The sequence below is a fragment of the Pieris napi genome, chromosome 6, assembly GCF_905475465.1.
Source record: "Pieris napi chromosome 6, ilPieNapi1.2, whole genome shotgun sequence".
NCBI lineage: Eukaryota > Metazoa > Arthropoda > Insecta > Lepidoptera > Pieridae > Pieris > Pieris napi.
Window position 1 is genome coordinate 3,801,792 of NC_062239.1, and position 22,753 is coordinate 3,824,544.

The window sequence follows — 22,753 nt, forward strand, 5'->3', positions numbered from 1 at the left end:
GTATGTTTATACCTTGTATAAGAGTTATAACCATGATAGATATAATGGAAAGCTTTTCATATGTTTCAAAGAAACTAACTCGCTAACTAGCTCATAAATAAACGGATATAACATAAGTTTCAGTTTTGGCACATATTTAGGGCTTGTTTCCTCATTTCTTTAATAGGATAGTGAGTTTCTAGATCACAGCTAAAATTCCAAAGGTTTTATATAAGAATGAATAATGGCGAAAGGCCTAACCTGTACGGATCCGTGTCTGTCAGCAGGTGTCAAGTGACCGGCAGTAAGGGGCGTGGCTTTTCCACTATGGGGCCAATTTCCACCAGTGTTCGCGGTACCACCAGTACCAGAATCTTTTACAGCCCCCTGAAATTGTTAGTTAACCATACGTAATTCCCGATAAATATTTTACATATTTTTAAATTAATCATTAAATAGTACCAACTTTGATGTACGCCAGTTATACTAAGGCTCATTTCCTAAAATGTTATATACGTTCATAATAACATATACATATATGCAGTTTATATTGTCTATGTTATAGTAAAAAATATAGTTTTCTAAATACAGATGAGAGTATTCAATCTAATTTAAACGGTACAGGTGCGCCAATCTAACCAAAGACAAAAATGTAGGGCGATTTACACCTCTACAATTTATAGCCTACTTTAAATTTTTGAGTTCGATAGAAACCCCCAATAATAAAAACTAAAAAACTTTGTGAACATGAGCAAAGATTGCTATATGTATCGATTTAAGTCTACTCGAATTTTATTAACGAATTTCTCAAATGATAATGAATTGTTTTAGCACAATGTCAATAAAGGGTAAAACATGTCAATATTTTAGTTCACTTTCAAAATCATTATGACTGCAATTCGAATGTACACTCGATACAACTTTGTGTATACCTCTAGATAAGTAGCAAAATCTAAAAAAAAAAACTTATTTCAAGTCAGACCATAATTTGATTTTAAGTTTAAATACTTTGCAAAATTTAAAGCACATTACAGGATTTGATACATTTAGATGTGCATTGTTGACCATAGATAAAATAGTACGTAGCGTTGTCCTGTGTTATCTATGACTAGTCGACTTATTAAATTAATTTCAAAATATATGTTCTTATTTGAGATTCTATAAAGTCTATGCTTCGGGGCAAAAATCAGTTAACATGATTAAACAAAATCACTTTAGTGATTTCTTGTTATTTGATTTCAAGTGTAATCTTTCACCTATAGAATACAAATACCTGCAACACGTTAATTCTTATCTAGAGGTAAAATAATTCAAAAATGTACAAGCGAATTGCCATTCCTGTTCATTAAGGAGGCACTGATATCTGAAGTAAGAGAAAACCACACAAATCGGTTAGGGACTGACATTTAACTACAAGCTTTGGAAGATTAAAGGTCAGGCCATTATAACTTAATTATTTCTGTTCTAGTACTCTCGCATCTATGGAGATACCTATAGAAATACGGGAACAGAAAAATAATCTCAGGGATATCAAAGAATTCTCTAGATTCTAGTAAATATTCTATACATCTAAAATTGATTAAATCTAGCTAGTTGTAATGGTCTTTCGGAGTGATTTGTATGAGGGTAGCTCTAGCGAAAACAACAATTTCAAACCTCTCCGCATATAAGGGCCGCCTCATCGTCCTCAAGCATACCAATCATATAATCACACAAATCATCCTGTACCGACAAAAAAATAAGTCACTACAAGTTAGAAACCTTACCATATCACCCAATTATGAACACAAAATTATATAAAAAAACCTACACAGCCTTATTGAGTTGGCAAAGAGAGAAAGAGAGTGAGTAGTCAGATACACATAGATAAAGACAGCATTAGTTTATGAAATCCCAATTAGTTTCCATTTCTCGGTGAAGTTTGTTCAACAAATTATGTATAAAATATAATCAGGTTTTAATAAATGATCAATTGGTCTTACCTTGTGAAATGTTTGATGTCCACGATTCGGAGATACAACAATCTCGTGTCCCGTTTGAATGGACCCCACGGGAGTTGACTGAAAAATTTATTAATTTTCTTTAGAATATATTTTAATATTTAATATCAATGTATCTAAATGATATTAAAAAATATGATTAATATTGCAAATGATCTATGTCATAATCGTTATCTAAAATGGTCTTATAAATATTGTTAAAATGGAAAACTGTTATTACGCGTTATCGAAGATAAGTCTCCAACGCCTTTCCTCCATATTTTAAAGTGAGAACACTTTTTGAAGTTATACTTCTTTAGGCGCGTTATGAAAAATTTATGAGAGTGATATTTTACGATGCGCGCGCACCGTGACACAAAATTAACAGAATGAAGTTGCCCACGGAAGATGCTATGCCATTGGACATAATTTAAAAACAACATTCGAATAATAATAGAATTTATGTTACTCTTAATGTCAGAGAATAATAATAAATATTTATTTCTTAAATTTTCAAATGTAAACTGAACTTTATTGACTATAATGGCTCCTTTTCCAGTCTTTGATTATTTAATTATAATTAATTATTTGCATGCAATCAAAAACTATTTTTAATAATGGCATAGAAGTATAACTTCTTACGCGCGTACATAAGTACAAGCACCCTTTTTTTTATACAGCCCGTAAAACTATAAAACACAAGCAAAACAAAGCAAAGCTTATATCCACAACAGGTCAGGCGTGGGAGAACTAAAATTAATAGTAAATCCGAAAAGTACCAATCTAGCCAAAATGACATGTCCGTGAATTAGTATTAGTAGAGGTTACTGACCTTATCGGATTTATTTTTTACGATATTAGAGGGCGGGGCGTTGCGCAGGATTCTCATGACGTGCATATTCGAAGGCTGTGTAAGCGCATGCAAACATGCCATGAAAGCGGTACACAAACAAAATATACACTTGTTAGTTATAATCCTTCCACTGAGTAGTTACAACCCCCTAACTTATAATCGAGACATAAGGAGGCAAACCAGCTTAGGTGGCCGGAATTTTGGTGTTGTTCGTGAATTTTGTACGCAGGGAAAAAGTACTGTTTTTTTTTTCTTTTTTCGAAGTTCATTCATGTTTTGAAGTAGACTTAAGATTTTTAAAGTAATTTCTGCCAGAAATAGTGGCCTTAGAACGTGCTATCCATGGACGATTGCCATTAGATTATTATTTTCCTGGTGGCCCTTCCTGTCGGAATTTCGAATTGTAGTCACAATTGTGTTTCGTTAGCAACATATTTCCTAAGAAAATGAATCATGATAAAAAAAAATGTTTTTTTTTTCAGGTGTTTGAAGACAATTTTATGTTTTATACCATTTATTCACCTTTTTTGCATAAAAAACTAATATAATACCAGGATTAGGCTCATATGAACTTAATTTGAATAAGCAATACTTACAGCGACCGCTCCGTTCTAACTACCACGCGCTTCGACGTCGAACCGACGGTCGGTCACTAAGTGCTCATAACATCGGGAATAATGCGAATTTTGCTTTCAAATTTTGACCACATATTCCTGAGTTTTACTAAAAATTTAAAAAAGATCGGTCTAATCTGGTTTCCCCCTTAAGTAAACTGTCACATACGCATAAGTTAGTATTAATTAAGCATTTAAAAATAACTGCTAATGCCAAAAAAAATTCAAAACTGCAATTCCTTTGTTAATTTAAAGAATCATACTAAAGTCTATGTCAACGAAGGCGAAAAGGCCGGAACTATCTACACATAAACGACCAAATCATAGAAATTAAATTTATTTAAATGGCAATAAATACATTGACTACAACACTAGCGAGTTTTAAAGTAGCGAATAAAAAATGAAAGGAACGCGTGTGAAAATAGCATCTAAAATTATTTATATACACGTTCTATGTAACAAACATTAAAAAAATAATAAAATGAATTTCTCGTAGTACAATGTAAAGCAATCTAACATTCAGACATGCAAAAAGTTTGAACAAGATGATAGTAGGGGGATCTTCCCACACTATGACCGGACTAGGAATGTATCAGCAAGCATTACAAATCTTTGAATGTGTAAAAAAATATTTTTGCATGACTCGCGGCGGTATTGGTCAAACAACCGGAATAATGCTGTTCCTTACAACATTTTGCCTAACACGGTCCTAGTACGGTGAAGTTAGGTCCAAGCGTCTAAGCGAACTTCAATTATTTACATTTTCGTATGACACGAGGTTTTCTTTGCATATATATTTTTACTACGAAATTTGAAATTGTCTCCAATGTTAAATGATAATTATGAGCTCATGGGTGCATAATTATTTACAGGTGCTATTGAAGGCTTTAAATGATCTTAAACAAAATAATAATAACCAAAGAATATGTAGTTTATATAGCTTTAGATATTTATAATTTTCCTACAGTAATTTTATACCTGAACATTTTAAACTTTAAACTATAAATTTAAACTACAAATATGATAAATTATATTTAATGATTACTTAGCAGACTTTTAAATATTTTCTAGCTTCGCACCTCTTCTTTGTTTCTATGACTCATTCACCTGTGTGTTAAATATTACACTTAGCGAAGACGCGAAATATTATATACCTACTGTAAACGTTAATTTAAGTTAAATAAAGTTTTGTTACGAAATTTAAGGTTTTATTGTTCTTTAAGGATAAGGAGTGAACTTTCGATATATTATCAGTGAGTAACAAAAATGGCTAACAAAATTGCTAGTATTGATCTTCGGGTCATTCACCCTTTCATGTGATGACCTTGACTCGTAAAATTAGTTACCGTTATGATAATCTACTATTCAACGGTTCTAGTGGTTTTGATATTACTTATGAGTCATATTGGCCCATAAGTTATTAAATGAAGCATGTTTAAAGACCTTATTTAAGGAAGTTAGTCGTACCTAGTTATTTAATTGCAAAGTAACATAACATTCAAATTCATAAGATATTGAAGGCTTTATCTCATAAATAAAATCTTTCCGACCAATCACCAACGAAACGTGTCATTATCGTTCGTTTATCTTTCTGCTAAACAATTTTACATGAGTCAAAACAAAAGCAAGCTTTTTCTCCCTTAAAAAAATCCAAAAGGTCCAATCTACAACGCCCTAAAATGACTGTCAAAATAAGCCAGATACAAAATTAAACTGTAGAAAAAAAAATATAAGACAATCTTGCTTATAGAGCTGAAAAAAAATTTACTAATAAGAATATGGATACTAATATTTGACGCATACATATTTTAATTTAGCCACTATGGCCACCTACTCAATAGTAGAACTACAAGTTTTGAAATATACTAATATTTGAAGGAAATTGTAGATTAGACCTTTATACAGCAAATATCATAAGACCATAGACCAATACAAAAAAAAATCTAAAGAAATTGAAGACAATAACAACACAATTAAAAGTATACGATAAACTTCATCAGAGGTTTGAGACAAAATCCCTGTTCGACAGGCGTGACCCACTAACACCAAACGAATTCGTATGAAAAAAGGTCACGTGACAAAGCGTGATCTAATGTCATTCCCATACATATTTGTTTAACTTTAGTGGGTCACGCCTGTCATTTCGAATACAGATTGACGTGTTAATTGCAAATAAATATTGACAAACGTGCAAATAGAAGTTTATGGTAACTATTCAGACACCACACCACCACATTCATAAAAGTTCAAGGAGTTTAAAAACCTGTCCATTTGATTGTTTTATGAATTATTACAAAGCTATATAATCTTTAATGTAATTATACATTATTTATATTATTTCAATATTAAATTGAAAATTGCATTCAAAACTTTTATATAAAATTTTGCGTGTCCTAGCTTTAGTTTAAAGATCAAACAAACAGGTTTAAATCAGAAACATTCAATTTACCATAGTCTTTCCAGTCCAGTCGAACTCGCCGTCGTCCACGTAGCCGCGCCGCTCGAACAGTTCACGGAACATGCGCCTGAGTTGGTCATAATCGGGGGTCTCGAAGAAGTCCAGCCGTCGTACATAGCGGAGATAGGTCGCCATTTCTTCTGGGTGACCTTCGCATAGCACCTGCAATGGTTTAGTGAAATATTAGCTAAATGTTTATATCATAAAGAATAAGTGCGGCACCAATAGTTTCCTTAATGAGATTTGCATACGTATTTTTATATGGCTGATTATGCGGATTTTTTTAAAGTGACGTCTTATAATCCGATGGAGCCGGCTGCACGCACGAAAAAACATGACTCATGCGGCGTTACCTCGCTGTATTATTATTATTTTGTATTATTACGTATTATTTTGCGGTCGAACACAACTGCTCCAAGCAGTCGTAGTGCATATTGCATTATGTGGTCGTGTTGCAGTCGTGTACGACTTCAACGCGACCGCTCGAGAGCAGTCGGTCTCGACTGCAATATGCGGTTTGCTCAGGAACTGCTCGAGCGGTCCGAGTATTGCGGACGGACCGCGTGTTGCAGTGAAGACCGACTGCAATATGCGGTTTGCTCAGGAACTGCTCGAGCGGTCCGAGTATTGCGGACGGACCGCGTGTTGCAGTGAAGACCGACTGCAATATGCGGTTTGCTCAGGAACTGCTCGAGCGGTCCGAGTATTGCGGACGGACCGCGTGTTGCAGTGAAGACCGACTGCAATATGCGGTTTGCTCAGGAACTGCTCGAGCGGTCCGAGTATTGCGGACGGACCGCGTGTTGCAGTGAAGACCGACTGCAATATGCGGTTTGCTCAGGAACTGCTCGAGCGGTCCGAGTATTGCGGACGGACCGCGTGTTGCAGTGAAGACCGACTGCAATATGCGGTTTGCTCAGGAACTGCTCGAGCGGTCCGAGTGTTGCGGACGGACCGCGTGTTGCAGTGATGACCGACTGCAATATGCGGTTTGCTCAGGAACTGCTCGAGCGGTCCGTGTATTACGGACGGACCGCGTGTTGCAGTGAAGTCCGACTGCAATATGCGGTCGCCGCACGGCGATCTGCAGTTTCCATACCAAATTCATATTCGCAATAGCTCGCATATTGCAGTCGGCCTTGACTGCAACATGCGGCCTGTCTATGGCCCGCTTTAGGGTCTTTCAAGAAAAGAGCGTACCAATTCTTAAAAGGTCGGCAACGCACTTGCGAGCCTTCTGGCAATGTGAGTGTCCATGGGTGGGGTATCACTTAACATCAGGTGAGCCTCCTGCCCTATATATAAAATAAAACCGTCAGAAACTTGCCTCGATAGGTGTCGCCCGTTTCGTATCGCCGATTTTTTGGTATCTTTCTTTGAGTGTATCAGCTTTTAAACCCTGCCAGGGTAAGGAACCACGTAAAAAGTACATAAACATGTGCCCAAGAGCTTCCAGGTCGTCGCGTCTTGATTGTTCTGAAAAATAATACATTTCACTATAAACTTAGCTTACTAGGTCATCTAATTAAGGACAAGAATTAAGTATAATCCAAACTTCGAATATGGTTTCAACCATAAATAAATATTAGTTTAGAAGATGCCTTTTAGTAGCTAGATTTGAACCAAGAAATACTGTAAATAGTTCATAAAAAAGTAGGGATATAGGTAGACATGTCTTCATGTTGCTTTTTAAAGTACTTGAAATTCTAAGAGAAATCATTGTTTTGTCATAAATAATACAATGTAGAGACGGATATTTGATGTTAAATGGGTTAGTAACAATTCAATAGAATCTAGTCTAATATGTATTCTGTTCGTGATTACTTGAGTGAATCTTTGTAATTTATATTCATTTAATAATGTGTTGACGGAGTTATAAAATAATGTAATACATAACTCATAATTCTACCAAATTATGTAAAAGAAATTTGCTCTCCATTAGAAAAAGACACCCCACATAAAAACACTATTACACAACACAGCCGAATTATTACTTAGTTAAATGTTTTTAATAATTTTTATTTATTTTTTCCTTTCGTAAATGTTTGAACCTTTTTGTATATATTACGTATTCCATCTTTGCCTTTGGCTATATCTTGAATATAATAGATTTTTAATTAATACATTTATGTTAGCTGTAGGAATACGAAATAAATAAATAAGAGAAGAAATGTACACCACTAGAATCGTTTTCACTACCCTGATACCGTTGAATATACTTACCTTTTCCTAAATGTGTATTTATTGACATGTATCTCGCCGTCCCCGTGAGTGACTTGTGCTCCCGGTACGGTATATGTTTGTTTGTCTCTAAGTCTATGTATTCTTTGGCCAAACCGAAATCTGAAAAATATAAATTTTTAAATTTTACCTTATCTTTATATAATCTTAAAAATCTATGAAAAAGCATGTTAATTTTCATAGTAATAAGTGACGTGCTTCAAAACATTATGTTTTCTATAAAATCTGTAATTATTGTTAACAGTCAAAGCGCCCATTTATCCTTTGTATTTTTTTCCTATTTTGTGATATTCTTTGAAATAAGCTACGGAGATGGCAAACGACAATCTTCTTTGCACTAACTGTAAAAGACTGTGGGCCTGCTTTAGAATTGTTTCGATTGTAAAAACTTTAAAAATTATCAATCCGCTCTGTACGTTTATATGTTAGGAGTAATTTCTAATTGCGTTTTATTGTTCTTTTCACAAGATTAAGCTCAAACAACCTACATTTTGTTTTATAATATATAACATTTAAATATTGAAAAGACAATAATTTATTTTTCATCGAGGTACCTAATTAACCTATTTATTAAAAACTTCATAAAATAATATCACAAAATTTTAATTAAATTAATAAATCATATTATGTACAATAACTTAATAAACCCAAGGTGAATCACGACAATCAAGGTTAAGTTAGGAATACTAGTTGGAAAATTAAATTAAAGCATATTTAAGGAATGACTGATGAGAAAAAGTCGTCATAACACCACTTTTACTAACTACAGCAGTGACCGTATCACGACTTCCTGCTTGCTTTACACGCGTTACGCACAATTTTCTGTGGCAATGTAACCGCAGCCTACTGTCTTATATTACAATTTTGTAGTACTATAAAATATATTTCTATGAATGAAACTATTTTGCAAGTCGATTGACTAAGGGGACATAGTTAAGTTATTAAGGAAGTTCGTTTTTTGGATAAAAAGTTTTGGAAAAAAACTCATATTATACTGGATTTAATAAATCTAGCACTGTCACATCAAGGACAATGGTATGCTTAGTCGAATTCTAGGAAAACAAAAGCTTTCAGCAGGCTGTAACAATAATAAAAACGCAACGTTCTGGATTTATTAAATTGTATACATATGTAGGCGAATAATCCTTAGACAAGAACATACTAGTCGTGGTTATATAAATGCGAATAGGTCTGAATCTCGATTATAGAAACCATACAAGTCCTTATACATTTAATGACGTAAGAGTAACGTTTTAAATCTAAAGTTAGACTACTGCAAAGCCCATAACAAGATTACGAAGGTCACTTGCAATCGATATGCGAAAAGTGTTATGTAAAATCAAGGTGGCTTAGATTGTGTAATCAAATAACGCAAAAAAGTTATCATTTGTCACCTGTGAAATGTTCGTTACATTCCAGAGTTGTCAAATATATTTGACGTTGACAATGCAACTTGAAATGAGCGAAATTACTTTATAGCTTATACGCACACGATCCGTATATTTTTTTAATAATTACTATCAGTGTCTATTGTGTTGATTTGTATTGAATTAATGCCTGTAAAACGTACTAAATTATAAGACACTAAAACTGGTGGCTAGGCTTCCATAGTTTTCGATGTGAAACGTAAAAGCAAAAGTAATAACAAAAAAGTGCGTGCGTACAAAGTATACCTGTCAGAAGTGAAACTTCTTTGGCAAATAAATTTTTAACTCTTGTTCATATTTATACAAATCTTAAACGATATGTTAGGAATTTAATAAATTTAATTGTCATTAAAATATCAAAAGTGTCGAAAATGAATACAAATAATGAATTTAATTTTTTAATTAATAAAAAAAACACGTGGCATTTTAATTGAGATTTCAATAAATTATTTTGCATAAAATAATAAAAATACTAATATTTCATAAATTCTCTTAACGTTATTTTAATTTTAAAAATAGAATTTCTATAAAGTAATTCACCCTTCTCACTCTCTCTCTCAATCGGTCTCAATCGCTCTCTCCCTTTTCTTCGACAAAAACGCTGCACATCTTCGTGACGTTCCGTAAAAATTTTACCCTCATGCGCCTAAAGAAGTTTCACTTCAATAATCCAGTGGTCCTAAAAACCCTAAATGGGTCATGACGGCAGATTGCTTTGAGTTTTTATAGGCAAGTAGGTTAAAACAGCCTTCTATATCTGACATATGTCTTTGGGTTTTTATGGCATAGGAACGTAGAAAGAAAAATCCATACGACCTCAGGATTTCGTTGGAGGTCATTGACAAGGTTTACGACATAGTAAGCTTTTCCTTGTGAAAGTTAGACAAAGTTCAGGTTAAATGAATAATAAATTGGACCCTGCCATTTACCTGGTATTCTAGAACCATGTTATTTCTATTAAACGAAGTAAACTTAACATTTTATATTCGCTGTATTGGAACATATATGAGAATTTAAGCCGTACAGAAACTGCATGGCACGCAAAGCTTGTAACAATTTCCGAATTGTCATATAAATCCTATGTTATATCGTCCCTAAGTGTATAAGGAATTTATATACATATATATACTATTTTTGCGGCATGTGCGGAGGATAAGAACGCAAACTATCCATTTATTTTTAAAGTATTTATTGTAATGTTCAGTAAAAGCGGTCTCACGTTGAGACAAAAAACGTCCAGACAAGCAAACTTTATTTAGAGAAAAGCGTTGGAATATATTATGCCCTAGAGTACACTATGACAGATCTCATGTAAGATTTGTTAAATTATCTCGCTATAGTAACAGCTGATTAGGATGAGTTCATGACCTTTTGGGGTGTGAGCTGTTTGCTGTTTTTTTAAAGGAATATTTAAATCTTTAACATGGTTCTCTAGGTATAGAAATACATCAACTAATTATTTTTCTCACAATAAAGTATACGAAATAGTACTTTAAACAATATGAACTACGATCAATAATAAACAATAATTATGGCTAATAAGTAATGATGACTTAATTTTCTACAACTTTGTCAATATTGTGTCTTAGTTTTCTATAATGTTTTGACACTATGTCCGTGTGTCCGAGAGGAATGGAAGGTATCCTTGCACTTATATTCACCATACTAGTTTTAATAAATTCAAAAGGTTTAGTTCTCTTTAGGCATTTTGTTCCTGTTGGATCAATAAGTTGGATTGCCTCAGCATACACATGGTTTTTCACATCAACTAAATAATACAAAACGATTGTGTGCTTAACACAACATAATATCTTTAAGGAATATGTTTTATAGACTAGATTTTAAGATTATATTTAATATAAACTGGGACTAGTCCTGTTATTAGATGAAAACAATTACATAGAAATAGATAACCTTTGCGCTTGCAATGTAAGTACATACCTACAAAATAGGTTCTTCAACAAGGCACAATTTTGTTCCCATAACTTTAACGTAGTATGAAAATGGTGCACTAACAAAACAAATATTTTCTTACCGATGATGTGAATGACTTTTTCCCGTTTAGTTGCAGTTCTACCTATTAAAAAATTTTCTGGCTTCACGTCTCGGTATATTAGATGTCTCGTGTGGACATATTCGATACGATGTAACTGAAAAATTAAAATGTACAAATTAGATTATACTACAAAACGTATCAATAAGCGTTTAAATGAGTTTGCTTAAATGAGCTGCTTAAGCTATTAATAATGTACAGATTATTAATAGGCTACGAATTACTGCTATTCTTGAAACTGTCTTTTTGACTCCTCGATAAAATTAATTCGTTCCCATTTTAAAATTATATACCTGCGTGATAACATTTACATTTTATTGAAAGAAAAGAAAATCCTTATCGTTACTGTAGATAAGGGGTTGTAGTACTACTTTTTAAAGGTTTATATGTGTCAATCATCAAAGTATGATGATTCTAACATACACATCAATATATTTTAGACAGAATATTATGTATGTTAAAATATAGTCTCAAACAGACCTACTTCCAACTGGACTGAATAAGGTGTATAGTAATGAATTACTGATATAAAATAGAAAATAATTATTAACGTATTATTATAAAATCACTATTTATATATATATTTACTATGTGAAATGTATGGTATACATTTTTAACTTGATATTATTGCAGAGGGAATTCCAGTAGGCCATGAGTCAACAAGACTTTATTAGGTAAACAGTCATCAACAAAGTAAAATATTTTTGCGTAGCTTACGCAGACGTTTATCTAAATAACTACGTCATAATGATAGCGGCAAACCATTTCCACAAACGGGTCATAAAGGCACAATCAAAATTCAAACAATAACTGATTTTAACGAATATATAGTGGCTATTTAATAGTTGTTGATTTTCATTTAAAAATTCGAAATGATATCACATAGAACAGTTCTTAGCTCAAGCATGCCTTTTAGCTTTCTTAAATATTGCACCATTTGAGAACTTACTACGTCTATTATTGTCAAGGATTCAAAGTAAGCTACTCGTACTTACCAGCTGCATAGCAATCATCAGTACAGTCTTTAGAGAGAAACGCCGGCCACACAAATCGAAGAGATCCTCCAACGAGGGGCCTAGCAGTTCCATCACCAGGGCATTGTATTTACCGCAGGGCCCGAAGTAATAAACCTCCGGAATGCCTTCTGCTGTCGAGGGCGCTAAGGATGCACGGGAGGGGGTAGAGGAGAGTGGAAAAAAGATTAGTACTTACCCAGCATTGCTCTGCGACCTTGACACAACACAGAAGCCGATGCGAATGCCGATCAAGGCCCTCGTAAGGGAATTAATTGGCGTGTCGCGAGAGCAATGCTGGCTAGTGGGCGGGTAACAACGTCATGATCACGGCGGTTGCCCTCGCGATAACGCTCGGTTGCGGTGTTGTGTCATTAAACCGTATCTACCGTATTGCAGGCACTTACGAGCTGCATTGCAATCAAAAGGACCGTCTTGAGCCTGAACCTTCGGCCGCAGTGAACGAAGAGATCCTCTAGAGAGGGGCCTAGCAACTCCATGACCATGGCGTTGTAGCGGCCGCCGCACGTGCCCAAGTAGTACACTTTTGGCATGCCCTCTGAGCAGTATATTAACGTCAATCTATATTCTCCTCACTTATAAACCCTTTTAACGAGCCATTCATTGCTCGAGCGATAAATGATGCAATAATTTGAATAACGACGTCTTAACAATTCAGTAAAACATATTGATCAATAGATCTTGATGATTAGAACATGCATTTTATAAGGGGTATATTTTTAAACCACTGCACTAATTTTGGTGTAATATTAGGGTTTAGAATGCTTTGCAAATTTAATTAGTATATATGAGGTCTAGTGGTATTAGTGATATTGAGTACAAGGTCTGATGGCCGCATTTCGTACATTACCCTCTAAATTACAATCCTAAATGGCTCATTAATCTACATTATTGTTTGCATAATAATCTCGAACTGTGTATCAAGCTTTCAAAGCTCGGGCATATATCTGTGCCCGCGAGTATATCTAAACGTATTTTAAAATTATTCAACATTGATATGCAGTCTGCGTACTCACCATGAGTTCCTAGTAATTTGTAAAATCGGTACTCTAGGTGTAATTGCGGAGCCTTGGACTTCATAGGCTCCATCTTAATCGCTACATGTTCATTGTTGTAGAGATTTTTTCCTGTGGATGAAAATAATCTTATCAGTACATTTTTTAAATAACGTATTATAGAAATACTCTAAGGTTCTACGTTTGGTCTACACTCAATTGGGACGAGCGTTTCAATCCCGGTTGTGCATCAATGTATTATCTGTGTGTGCGCAATTAAAACTTGTTTGTCAAATATCCACAAAATTATGACGTGTTTTACACAGAAGGCAAATCACCCATATGCCTACAAAAAAAATATTGGTTGTTTGTAAAGTAGGTTTACGATCGAGATGTTTACGTGATAACGTCTTATTGGTGATATAAGTTTTTGGGAAGTAAGGAATTAATGAAGATAACAATTTTTTCAAATTTTAAATTACATCTATCGTTTTATTCACACTTTTGATGATAAATTTCGGGTGTAAAATGACAAGTTTACTTATTCGACTATGATACACATTTTTCTTCATACATTCACGGAATGACTGGCAGCGCTCGAGATGAGACGGGAGATCGGTCCGTCTCTCTCTCGTTATACCTGCGATCGCGCTCGTGAGGTTTTGGTGTGACACAAGTTTCTGAACATGTCACCCGACTAAAACGATTTTAAAGACGTTATCACGTCAAAACAAATCATCAAAGAACCAGCTGATGAATTTTGAAGCCAAAGGTTGTAGTCTGTATTATTGTTACCGTAAAGCTATACTGATACTGTATAGGTGACATAGAAATTCTGTCATCGTTACGATATGCGAAAAACGTTTGGGTTCGGAGGCCTCAACTACGAGGAAACAATTATGATAAACTCTTGAAGAAACTGATTAACCTTACTATGCAGTGCTTGCGTGCAAAAGACTTAAGTCGTTATGTTATTTCTAGGTATAAGATTATTTACTTTGTTTTTCATATTTATGCAGTGGTACAAATCGTGTTAATGTAGCGATTCTGCTCGATTAGTTGTTGTTACATTAAGTGTAATTTACTTTAAATCTTCTTATTATTTTTCTTAGTGTTGGTAATATAGGTATTACATTTTTTTTACAACTTCCATAGGTCATGTTCGTGGTATTTTACTTTTTCAACGTTCGAATTTCTAATACCATACGATGGCGAATATCAATGTGGCTTATTAATAAATGTTTTTATCTAAAGGAAATTAGAACACGGACTAAGAGCATGAATCCATTAAAATGTTATCAGACTAAATGAATCACGTAATAAAAACGTAGCTAATAGAATTATTTCGGTGTTGACATCATAAAAGTGCCATACGTTCTAGATAGCGGAACAGATGGCCCGATATTGTCGTCCAGCCTTCGATAATGACTTAAGAACGGTACAAGAAACATAACAATAACAAACCGTTTGATCCTATACAAAGAAATTCTAAAGATTAGTGCGAACTCTCACACATGTCTTAATAATACGTTGGTAGATACTTGAATGTTCGATCATTATTTATTAAAAAGTCTGTATTAGCTTTCATAGGTAGATTATTCTATTATGACTACTATGGCCGCCTAAGCATTGCTTTTACTTTAATGGTCACACACAACAAAAAAAAACCGCTAAAGTAATACTAACCAAAGACTTAAAACTTGCTAGGATAGTCATTCTAATGTACCTACTATTCAACTAAAAATTATTCGTACCCTTGTGACGTACAGAAGATACATGACGTACTAACGCAGTTTATATAAGTGTAAACATCCTGTATATTAAAAGGATAAAACGTGATCATTCAAGTATTACAATTGATCGTTATCGAGGTCTCAATGATTATCTTATCGTCTTACAAACTAAATAATACAATAACCGCACATCAAACAATTCGCATTAATCCATGAGTAATGTGAAATGATTGTTACATTTTTTATACTACAATTATAGGAACCAAGTACCAGGAGTCGTCGAGAAGTATTGTTATGCAAAATGTTTCTTTTTTCTTTTTTTTTTAAAGGAATGTTTATACGTTAACAGAAGCTACAGCGTTACGTCTCGCAAAGTAGCTATTTAATATTTTCGGTTTCACATAAAAAAACCGATGCTCCAAGGTGTCGTATATTGATCGTTTTGTATCTGAATGTAACAGATTCATCGATTACCTGGGCACGGCCGTACCATCCTTTTCTCGAAACAGTTCGACCCCCTATAATTTCGTTGTTTTAAAACTAGATGTAACAAGTAATACATACTACATTAAATTAGATTATTTACTGGATTTGTCAAGTCAATCTATTTAATTAAAAACAAAAAATAATAATATTAATATATATTATTATTTTTTGTTTATAAGATGTTGTTAGATTAGCTAATTAAGTAATAACTCAAGAAAGAAGGTCTCTTAAGTAAGGATTGAATAAATTAACCGACTTGGACATTACATGACTCCCACAACTTCTTACGGTAGAAGAAATGTTTTGCGAGACTTGTATAGTTAGTTATTTCGACTATGTATTTGCGTGTTGGTTTCACGAAAATGTAATTGCGTGCTCCTATTTCACCATGCCTCCTGCTGATAGAGGACAAATCTTTGTTTTTAATTTATTTTATTATTATTCATTACTTAAGATGTCACGCGGAAGATGGTGTAATGGTCGCAGCTTCTTATAAACGTTGTGAAAAACAAAAAACTTGGCGATTAAAAAGAGTGGCGAAGAGTTCATTGCCAGTTCTTCTCTTCCGTTCTACGCCCTTGCTTTGAGAACTGGCAGTAAATGTAAAATTAGAAGCATTTAATGTATATTTTTATTTTTACAGATATGAATAAATGATTTTTGACTTTTGACTTACAAGTTTTGACGTGATAACGTCTTTAAAATCGTTTTAGTCGGGTGACATGTTCAGAAACTTGTGTCACACCAAAACCTCACGAGCGCGATCGCAGGTATAACGAGAGAGAGACGGACCGATCTCCCGTCTCATCTCGAGCGCTGCCAGTCATTCCGTGAATGTATGAAGAAAAATGTATATCATAGTCGAATAAGTAAACTTGTCATTTTACACCCGAAATTTATCATCAAAAGTGTGAATAAAACGATAGATGTAATTTAAAATTTGAAAAAATTGTTATCTTCATTAATTCCTTACTTCCCGAAAACTTATATCACCAATAAGACGTTATCACGTAAACATCTCGATCGTAAACCTACTTTACAAACAACCAATATTTTTTTGATGACATTATATCTGCACTAATAGTAAAAATTCAAAAAACTTTACTATATACTTTAACAAAAAGATTCATCGCTTCCTGTCAAGTTGTTATTACGCAACGATGACTAGATGCATTTTATAAGGAATCAGTACCTATAGATAAACATTTTTACTTATTAGATAAGCATAACATCGTTTAAAGCAACGTCACCAGATAGCCAATTACTGCGATAAGATTACCAAATAATTATAACAAGTCAAGGCGACAAAATCTAGACCTCAGGTAGTCTCCTTCGAAAACGTGAAACGCGATAAAAGCATCACAAAGGTCATTGGCACTGACCGTATTATGCTACTGTGACTGTATGGCCCACTTGCTGGGTATTGGGGTCAGTTGGGTACTTAATAGCTCCATTTTATATTTTATTGTTAATGAGCACGACGTTATTAATATGTCATGAGAATTAATTGTAAATAAGTCATGAATTGTAATAATTATTCGATTTTAATAAATAAAAACAACATGTGTGTGTACTTATGTACACGCGTTAAAAGTTATACTTCTTTGGCGTAACAAGATAAAAATCTTTTTAAATTTTTTATCTTTCGCCTTATTCTACGTTTGTAGAAAAAAATACACTAACAATAGAAAAAATTGACTCCCATCATTTTCTCCTAACGCGCCAAAAGAAGTATAACTTTAAAAAAAAATGTTGAATATAGCTAACTTCAGGGTGTCGGTTTTTTGTGACGATGTGCGCGCGCATTGTAAAAATGAACTCTCATCATTTTTCCCAACGCGCTAAAAGAAGTATAACTTCAAAAAATTGTGTCTATTGATCTTCGGCTTGTTTGTTGGCGGATTAACCAAACGAAAGTATTCTTATGGTTCTTTTGTGACGTTTCCGCAAAAATCATCACGGTCTTACCATGAATGAGTAATGTTATAGTGTTGCCGTATATAGAAACAAATTCCCTTATAAGGCAGAAGCTATATTACAGAATAGTTGGTGCTCTCTATCGCTTGGTAGCGATCTATATATTTGCTATTTACGTAAGACAATATGTAATATGTGTATGTAATTAGAACGCTTTGGACGATTCAATGTAGATCTTGTTTCGTTCGATCTACTATTTACTCTAAATGTTTGTAATAATTTGCTTATGGATAGCAGCTTCATAGTACATACTTGATTTTACAAATTTTAAAATAGCAAGACAATTATTAACTACTTCGGAATGATTAACTCTAATTTTGTTATTATAAAGTCTAGATTATTTATATTGCACCATTACAAATACTCGTCTTCGCTTTTTCACAATGTATAAAAATGGAGATATATATTTTATACGAAACCAAATTAATACATGTGTTGAGTTGTTTTGTACCACACCCGGGCAACGACGCGTTGGTTGGATTGTAGTACGAAAAAACTTGAAATCTTAAAATTGGACGCAAGAGATTAAGTTGGCAAAATATACTGATGGAGGCTAGGGCCCATAAATAGCTGGAATACCATTAATTATTATTTTTTCATATTAATAAGTGGTAAAATATTATCTTTTATTTAATTTGAAATATTTACCTTTTCTCGTATAAAGACTTAAAAAATAAGATATACTAAATGTATTAACACTTTTGTATTGTAAGATTCTTTGCTAAGTGCTAAACATCATTACATGCGTGTATAAGAATCTTCAATACAACAAAAACATAGTAATTATTACCAATTGCAATAATTAATGATGAGTAGAGAGACAATAAAGCAAACAATTAAAACTGCCTTATGCAAAACTCGATCTGAGCTATCCATTTACATGCGACTTTGCAAAGAGGCACCCATTTAGCCAGACAGATGTCAAGATCTGTCATCAGACGATATAAATAATCTAAAATGGCTAGCAAAATAGAGCAGGCGGTAAAAGTTAACGTGTTTGTAAAAATTTAGCAGTAGAATACCTGTTGTAGGTACCCAACTGGTATCGTATCGTAGGCCGTGGAAATTATTTATTTATATTTATTAACACTTCGTTGCATATACATAAATATAGTACAATTAACATAATTAAATAAAAAGGAGAGCAACTGGCGGCCTTATCGCTTTCGAGCGATCTCTTCCAGGCAACCACTGTGAGAAAAGAAAAAAAAGTATTAAATTACATAAGGTAGGCAAGAAGTGCAAAAACACATGAATTACATATAGTTGTTGAGAAAAAGAAACTAAACAGGAACAAAAAACAAACTAATAAAGGACACATGAAAAAAATTAATACCTAATAATAAAAAGTGCACATGAATCATTATAATTTAATTTAAGATCAGTCTCACGTCAGTTAGTGAAAATTAAAGTTAGGGATACGATGTGGACAGGTAATGTTTGTACAGAAGAAATTTAAAGGAAGATAGAGAAGGAGCTAAGCGAATATGGAATGGAAGTGAATTACATAGCCTAACTGCAGATACCTTAAAGGATTCGCCAAGAAAGGAGGAGAAGGAAGAGAGAAGAAGGAAATTAATGGTCCAATCAATTTTTTTTTGTATCTATGACAGTTAAGACAATTTTGCGACTTAGTGTATCTTTTGTCGATATTTGTAAATAGCTTTTATATACAGACATTTACAATGAAACTATCTCTAGGATTTAATTATTTATAACTAACTAAATGTTATCAAAAAAATAAAGTTATTTGGTCCCTCTCATTAAGTAACAAAAATGTTGGTAGCATATCTTCTATTGCGATCTTATTATTTACAAAAAAATCTTACGTACCTTCGAATTACTATGTATTATTACCGACTAGATGACTAGTAATTCGTCGCGTAATGTTATACAAATTTTCTCAACAGTATTTAATTTAGTCGAGGAAAGCTGTTTTTGTCGATTAAATTAAATATATATGTAATAATGTTTTTGTATTATGTTTTCGTTGTGAGCCAGAAGCTCTTGATATAAGCACGTCAACCAAACTCTTCTAGAGTACAATAGGTTACAATACCCATTAAAAATATAAGTATTGATATAGAAGAATAAAATAATCTATTACATTCGTTTCCAAGTATATTTTGTATATTATCCTCGAGATTGGTCCATACTTATCTTTAATCCATCTACTATTACAGGAATAGGTGTAGAAATAACGACATGAGACAATAATATCTGAAGAACTGATATAATCCTTAAAAGCGAAAGCTCAAATAGAATACACTGACCGCATTATTCATTAAAACTTACTTTTTCATCTCTGTCTTGTCTTTAAGCTGTCATGAAAGAGTGCAATTAGACAGATTGTGAATTAGATTTTTGTGAATAAGGGATGTTAGCGTAATACTATAATTATTCCAGCAACTTCTAAATATAATTGTGTTTCTGTATTACAGCTGAATTATTGAACCGATTCTATTTTTGGCTTTATTCTGATCACATATTTCAAGAGATCCAAATAATTAAACTGAACTTGTTCATGATAAATATAGAATCAATACATCAATGCCACAACAAAATCGCACAGGTCCAGAAATTATGTAAGGTGGCATGATATTGTGGAAAATTTTGTCTCATTTATTCGCAAACAATACATGAGTGAAAAGGACAAATGTCTGTCAAAGGGACATAAATTACATTTACGAATACTTAGTACGAAGTTTACAGGCTGTTTGAGTGCAGTCGCTGTGAAAGTTTTTGATAAAAACTATGCGAACTCTTTAAAACTTTTTTAAATGGCTGTAGGATTAAAACGAATAAATTCCCACGGCTCTAATATAAGAGTATATTTTTTATTTTTTTTTATAATTAGATTTTGTCAATCGTCACATGCATCAACTTGTCTTAATGAACAAACAAATTAAATTCCTTAATGGAAATAGACTCGATTCGATTTTAAAAACTAGCATTCATAGATAAATCTTGAGAAAAACATAATGTAAGGTATTTGTGCTCATTATTCCAGGTTCTGATTAAGCATTAAATAAATGACCGACTAAGCATTGAACTACACGAGTTTCCACAAAACATTCGCAGACTATTAACACCCACGCGAAATTCAATTGGCTTCGGTTTCACCGTCACAGCGTAAAACTATTAAAGCAATACGATTATCATTAGCTCTTATTTCTAGAAGGATCTTATTGCTTTAATTTTTAGGTTTAATAGAGACATAAAATCTTAATCGGACATATCTGTTAAATATATTTTGTATGAAAAATCTTACGCCATAAGATTTGTCTTTTCTGATCGTAGGTTCGAACCCCGGTTGTGCACCCCGACCGACTTATGTTAAACTCTCGCCCGTAAGGAGGAAAACATCAAAAAGAAACCGGCATACCTACCGTAAAAACAATTGACTACCTACTTGCCTATTAGAAAGAAAACAAAGGACCACGAAACAGATACAGAAATTTAGGCCTAGATCTAAAAGGTCTACTGGTCCACTGCTTTATTTTAATTTTTCAATACTTTGTTAAATCAATTACCTATTATAATATACAGGAACACTTTTTACTATAAAGTAAAAAGTACAAATACATAGGAATGTATGTATAACGTATATAATTGTATTATTTTGCGATAAATAAGTTCTATAAAACTCTTTTTGATTTTAGAACACAGATTTTGACGAGCAAGATAGTGGGATATTTTATATCTCTGTCGAATGCACTTTTCCTTTAATTCGGCTAATTTCAAGCACCAATAGTTAGTAATTAGAAAATACAATTTCTATTATTATTCACCCAATAGAAGTATTGAATAACCTGAATCGACTTTGACGTAATTATGCTTATAGTAATAAAAATATTTCTGCGATCTCTGTCGATATAAATCATCTATGGCACGGCGAGGCGGAACGTCATAAACTTGTTTTCATATATTATGATCTCTTCTTCCCTAAGGATACAGCAATGGAACATAGTACTATGTCCTAGTTTCAGTGTTTTGACCTTTATTTCTTCTAGTGTCAAAAGTTTCAAGGTCTCATTCAAATTTGTGTTTATATTATGTATATATAAATAAAGAAAGATCTGGATAAGCTATTTATTTATATAAATACCTACTATTTTGTTTTTGTATCATACTATAAATTTATATATCGATATATAGACAATTTTATATAGTAAAATCTAAGACCTATTTCATTTCCCATAACACGACCCGTAATTTGGATATGATTTAATGCCCGATTAGTTAGCGACTGATTTAAGGAAGCATAGGTTAATCTTACTGGATCTGTCGTTATATTTAAATATAATAGTTTAAGTATCCGATAACTCCTAATGATCGATTCTGTGTGTTGTATCATATACATTGCAGTTATACGATACATTTGTCAAGTTATTACTTCGTTTTCGTATACGGGCCTCAAGCTCATGTTCCATTATCCCCAATAACCGCAGCCATAGAATTGAAACCTTATCACGGTAATAATAAGGCTTATGTTTCAGCAACAATAAATCCTATCATTATACAACACCTACCAGAAATTTCGAAGCTATATTGCTAATTACAAAAGGGACAAAATAAGACTACTGTGCTGTGCATGCTTTTAAGACTTTTGAGAGGCCATTAATACGCTGTTTTTTCCTAACATCTCTATTTATTTATAAATAATCTTACAGCTACACATACATATTATAAAAAAGAAAACACTAAGACAATATACGAAACCAAAACTAAGATTACTTTAAACAAAATATACGAAACAGGAAACATAAGTCAATTAAACACATGAATAGGTAAAAAAATAAAACTGAACTGAAATATTAATCAAACTACAACTTAATATTTTTAAGAAAAATAAATTGTTACTGTTAAAGTCAAAGTCCTCGCGCTTCCTAAAATATTTCCTCACATCCTTTTTGGTAAGGTG

The 22,753-nt window shown here is 33.1% G+C and overlaps 1 protein-coding gene across 22 annotated transcripts in view; it reads right to left on the reverse strand.

Annotated features, from left to right (window-relative positions):
• The window catches only part of LOC125050708 (casein kinase I), a 37,757-nt gene that overhangs the window by 4,972 nt on the left and 10,032 nt on the right, over nucleotides 1-22,753 (reverse strand). For 19 of the 22 annotated variants that reach the window (XM_047650728.1, XM_047650727.1, XM_047650722.1 and 16 more), the window contains 10 exons: nucleotides 13,655-13,765; nucleotides 12,600-12,763; nucleotides 11,587-11,701; nucleotides 8,107-8,226; nucleotides 7,211-7,359; nucleotides 5,875-6,045; nucleotides 2,791-2,865; nucleotides 1,962-2,039; nucleotides 1,636-1,701; nucleotides 241-366 (listed from right to left, as the gene is read on the reverse strand). In XM_047650728.1, coding sequence (XP_047506684.1) covers nucleotides 241-366; nucleotides 1,636-1,701; nucleotides 1,962-2,039; nucleotides 2,791-2,865; nucleotides 5,875-6,045; nucleotides 7,211-7,359; nucleotides 8,107-8,226; nucleotides 11,587-11,701; nucleotides 12,600-12,763; nucleotides 13,655-13,765 — 1,175 coding nt within the window. The remainder of the gene's footprint in view (nucleotides 1-240; nucleotides 367-1,635; nucleotides 1,702-1,961; nucleotides 2,040-2,790; nucleotides 2,866-5,874; nucleotides 6,046-7,210; nucleotides 7,360-8,106; nucleotides 8,227-11,586; nucleotides 11,702-12,599; nucleotides 12,764-13,654; nucleotides 13,766-22,753) is intronic. The other 3 variants (XM_047650731.1, XM_047650730.1, XM_047650734.1) reach the window with 3 other exon arrangements.